Here is a 4,985-nt window from a genome sequence, read left to right on the forward strand (position 1 = left end):
CGATAGTTCGACCTTAGGATCGTGGACAGGTTGATACTACATAACAACTAGCGGTACTTCCCGCTAGTTGAATAAACTAGTTTCCAGTACCTATATACCATCGAAAGGCCCGTGATATCTATTTGCATTGCTGCCTACTCTTCGCCAGCCTAACTTCACAAGTATTCAACGATATATATATATATATATATATATATATATATATATATATATATATATATATATATATTCTTTGTATGTAACTGAATCAACAATCACATTGATATCTTATGTACACATGTATTTGCAGGTAATGGGACGTTAATTGGGGCGTCATGCAACGTCGTGTGCGCAGGTTTGTCAGAGCAACATGGATACAAGTTAACATTCATGGAGTTTTTCAAGTAAGTAGCAGCAAGCCTTTGCATATAATGCTCGCAAGAGTACGTATGTGGCTATGTTTGGATTTTAGTGACTTAATGTGCATACCTGATATGTATTTGCAACCAGAAAATGAATGCAAAATTTGTATTCAAATAATGTATTGTATTACTTTCAAGTTCTTGTATATTTTGGGACTCAAATTATGTTTAGTCAATTAAGTCTTGTGCGTGATATTCGTTACTGATAACTATACGTACGATTTTGCCTGTCATACATAAGTATTACATCTCATTGTTTTTCAGGGTTGGGTTCCCAATGATGATAGTGTCGGTTACCGTGGCGATGCTGTATTTAATCATTTGTCATGTTGTCATTGGCTGGAATGGACCATACGTGTGACTGTTGCTCCACTCAACATATTATAGTGACTGGTATCATAATTATGGTAGCTACAGTTTTACCTATGCAGGATTTTCTTTTGCTGGTTTTTACTTATATTTAATTTTTATTAACCAAATCTTTCCCAGAAATGAGTCATGAGTAAAATCATTGACATACAGTGTACATATAAAGTCTTTAGCATAGTGGTAAGGCTGTTAAGAGCCCACAATTATGTTTTTATCAGATATGCTTGTGAGATGCAAGCAAGTAACGTCTTCAATACCAGAAATCCAAACGTTAACAATCCAAAGTTTAGCGCACACCAGGGTGGCATCTCATGCACATGGCAAGATTATGGTTTGCCTGATATCAAACTAACATCAATTATCTAGGGTTAATTAGTTAGTTATCTTTTTTGTGTGCATATGTGTGGGTAAGGAGGGGTTGTAGGGGCATTTACTGTTATTGCTATTTTACATATGACATACATCATGTAACAGTTATAGCGAAAAGCTACTCAACTGTAAATCTATATTTTTTTTAACTGTGGAATTCAAACGTGTAATACACGGAAGCATTTGGTATGGAGATTGATATTTTCGCAAAGTATTATTGTTATCGTGTTGTATAGTTATTGCAGTATTCTGCATTTGTAGTCACTTGTTTCTGGATATTTGTCAAGACATGGGTGCTATTGCAAAAACTGTTGTGGTAGGAGGCATTGCTCAGAGATTTTATACTGCTGACTACCAATATATTTCCTGTACAATTAGGGAAACCAAGGTCATCTACCTATAGTCTTGAGAAAATGTGTGATTCACATTTTCGCTAGCAACGAACCAACTAATATCAAATGCGATCACTTATGTTACGCAACATAGCTAGGTTCTGCACATTAAGCCTATCAAAGGCCTTGTATTACTTTTTGTCGTTTACTAATTTTGTTATAAAACGAGTTTATCCATAAGTTACTTCAATCGCCTGAACGATTTATGTTCTGAACGTTGAAGAACGTAAAATACCAACTTGAAATATAAAACATTTTCCGCATATATATATATATATATACATATATATACTACGCACATCGACACAGGTATAAATGTATGGGAACGGGGTGTTTTGCTGGTATTTATGAGGTATCTAGTTTTTAGTTATGCTGTTCTTCAAATTATGTACATAGTGTTTACTAGTTGGCAAGTCATAACGGTAACGTGTTTTTATACTAACATCAGTTTTCAATGCACTAGCTAGATCTTATGTCAATTATTAAGTGATATAAATAAAACTGCTTTGAAGATATGTGTTGACAATTTACGAATTAATGTTCAAGATTTCTATTGACTACATTAACATGTAGAAATTGAGAACCGGGGTTTGGGGCTTCCGTCACATCAGCGCAGTGATCGTAAAAAACGCGTGCCCCGTGTTCGCGATCGTTCGTCGATAGTTCGACCTTAGGATCGTGGACAGGTTCATACTACATAACAACTAGCGGTACTTCCCGCTAGTTGAATAAACTAGTTTCCAGTACCTATACCGTCGAAAGGCCCGTGATATCTATTTGCATTGCTGTTTCCTCTTCGCCAGCCTAACTTCACATGTATTCAACGATATAAATATATATATGTGTATATTTGTTTATTTGGCATCCCGTTCTCTTAATTCTGACCTTTAAACCGACCCTAAGACCACCACCCGTATCCTTATCGTACATAGATCGATTATGTATAGAAATTTACGAATTATGAATTCTCATAATATAAAAAATCTTCAAAGTTTATTTAGTACTGTTGTATTCGTTCATCACAACACAGAATTTTCACATTTCCACTTGTGCCTGCCGGCGTAATATGTGCCGGTGTTTGTTATAATTATATTGCTCACGGTAGTATATAGTGCCACCGCCACTTCGCGGGCAGGAAGCAGAGAATCGCAATGGCTGCAGTCAGACCATAGATATATTATACAAACACATATATGCATATATATGTGCATAGATATATCAGGAGTGAATAATAATAATAGATTACGATAATTATTATAATTTCTTATTATTCACGCCTCCTATATATGCATAGGCCTACATCTATGGTCAGACCCACTGAGCTCTATTAATTATTATCTCGGTGGTCAGACCGATAGCAATTATGCGTGCGCGTGCTGTGCCATCGAACACTCGACTGTAGTGATGCTGACATTTTTACTTAATTTTATCTCCGAAGTTTTTTGCCCCGTAGCGTGATTAAGAATCTTTAATCGTGTATCGCTGAAGAAGTGCATGATAACGAGTGAAACGTCGAGTTTACGAAAACTGTCAGAATAATTATCTTAATAAATTAAGTCACAATAAACGGATTCAACATTTTAACGTCGATCGTCACGGACACTCATTGTGGCATAGAATGTATCAAAATCGTTAAACCAGAAAGATCAGCTGAATTGCATGTGCTTGAATTTGCATGTAAGCAACTGACGCATATAACATTACACGACAGTTTCACCGTGAAGAGATAGACATGAACACTAAAAATAGATTTATAATATTTTTATTTTGTACCCAGCCTGCACATAATTTTTTGGTTAATTTCCATTTAGTAGGACATGGACCTAATTAAAAAGCATTGTTAATATGCATCTGTAGCTAGTCGTATCGGCAGTTACTATTTTAACGAATCTTTTGAGCTGAATATATAAATGCATGAACAGCAAAACATATGGTTATACTAGCTGTTTCTTTCTGTAACATCTCCGGCCTGAGATTGCCTGATCCTCCAAAGAGCACAGCACTGTCACCAATGCTGAAAGTCGTCACCGTCGTGCTGCAATATGTAGCTACCACTCTAGATCATCGTTTTCATCGTCATCTTCGAAGCTCAGAAGGTCGTCGTCGTCTTGCTCGACGTCGCGTCTACCACGCACTGTGGTTTTCCTGGCGGCCGTTCTGCTCACGGACGGCCTGCGAGCTGGTGCGCTTCGGGGGTTGACCACCGTTCTACGGGTGTGCACAACCCTTCCTTCCACTTCCATGACAGCACACAGCTAAAAAAATAGAATCGCTTCTTCTTAGATATAAGTTTGGGTGAATGGTTCTACTTCACCCTCTGGTATTTTCTCTGGTTTTAGCCCTGCGTGATGGGCGTAAATCGTCTATGTCGTTGAATGTGTGAGTGATTGCATGTGTGTGGTGCCTGCAGGCTGGATAGCCATCATGGGAGCCATCGTGCTGATGATCGTCTCTGATCGGATGGAGATTGAGAGCGTCATCAACAGGGTGGAGTGGACAACCCTCATCTTCTTCGCCGCTCTGTTTGTGCTCATGAAGGTAATGTCAGTCCCAACAGGTTTGAATCGGGTAATTAATTTTCTATAACCACAAACAGACTTACATTTGTATTGCGGAGACACGCTCATGCTATAATCTATAACCTATCCCGAATGATTTGGAACAGAGCTTCAAGCTATATTCAGAACATTGTAACAGAGAGACTTAAACAAAGTGCATGACAGGACAAGAAATGTTTGCATTGTTAATCCTGTCAACTCTAAATCGTGAACTTAACGTGTTTCTATGTCATGCATACAGGGAATGGAAAAGCTTGGCTTGCTTGCCTATATCGGCACAGTGACCGCAGACATCATCTCATCTGTAGAGGGTGAAAACCGGCGCCTCCTAGTGGCAATCGTGTTAATTACATGGGTGTCGGCTTTTGCGTCTAGCTTTATCGACAATATTCCCTTCACAACCGCCATGGTAAGAGTCTTGCCTAGTAGTGGCAACCTTCTCTTTATTTGATTTCACTGTTATAAATATGAACTTATTCTTAAACAAAAACTTTAAATTTACATGCATGTTAATATATATATATATATACTAAACAGCATGAAAATGTATTTGTTTACTTACTATTTCTTATAGGTTAGTGTTGTTACACAACTAGCAGAAGATCCAAAAGTTGGAGTTCCTCTTGGGCCTATGGTTTGGTCACTTGCCTTTGGTGCTTGTTTAGGCGGTCAGTATTCCACCAGCCTACCTTCATCTATCTACTTCTTCGTACCTATTCATATCAACACTAGGAGATTGAGCTATAACAAGAAACTGCTATTGTATAAATACAGCTATATGTTAATAAATAAATATATATGTATGTATGTATATATATATATATATAAATAAATATGGGAATTCCCAGCAGCGTATATACGCACATTTCTGCACACATCTGCCTAATGTCTACTGA

The 4,985-nt window shown here is 37.5% G+C and overlaps 1 protein-coding gene and 1 long non-coding RNA gene across 5 annotated transcripts in view; both read left to right on the forward strand.

The window, feature by feature from the left end:
- LOC106812810 (P protein-like) overlaps positions 1-4,757 on the forward strand; it is a gene marked incomplete at its 3' end in the record, with an annotated part of 27,085 nt that extends 22,328 nt beyond the window's left edge. For all 4 annotated transcript variants that reach the window (XM_014816788.1, XM_014816790.1, XM_014816789.1 and 1 more), the window contains 3 exon segments: positions 3,942-4,069; positions 4,331-4,498; positions 4,664-4,757. In XM_014816788.1, the coding sequence (XP_014672274.1) occupies positions 3,942-4,069; positions 4,331-4,498; positions 4,664-4,757 (390 nt within the window).
- LOC106812811 lies at positions 289-2,061 on the forward strand. The gene is made up of 2 exons (XR_001394388.1): positions 289-383; positions 666-2,061. It is a non-coding gene; the product is annotated as an uncharacterized LOC106812811 (long non-coding RNA).
- Positions 4,758-4,985: the final 228 nt, after the last annotated feature.

The sequence above is a fragment of the Priapulus caudatus genome, unplaced genomic scaffold (genome assembly GCF_000485595.1).
Source record: "Priapulus caudatus unplaced genomic scaffold, Priapulus_caudatus-5.0.1 Scaffold689, whole genome shotgun sequence".
In the NCBI taxonomy this organism is placed as follows: domain Eukaryota; kingdom Metazoa; phylum Priapulida; class Priapulimorpha; order Priapulimorphida; family Priapulidae; genus Priapulus; species Priapulus caudatus.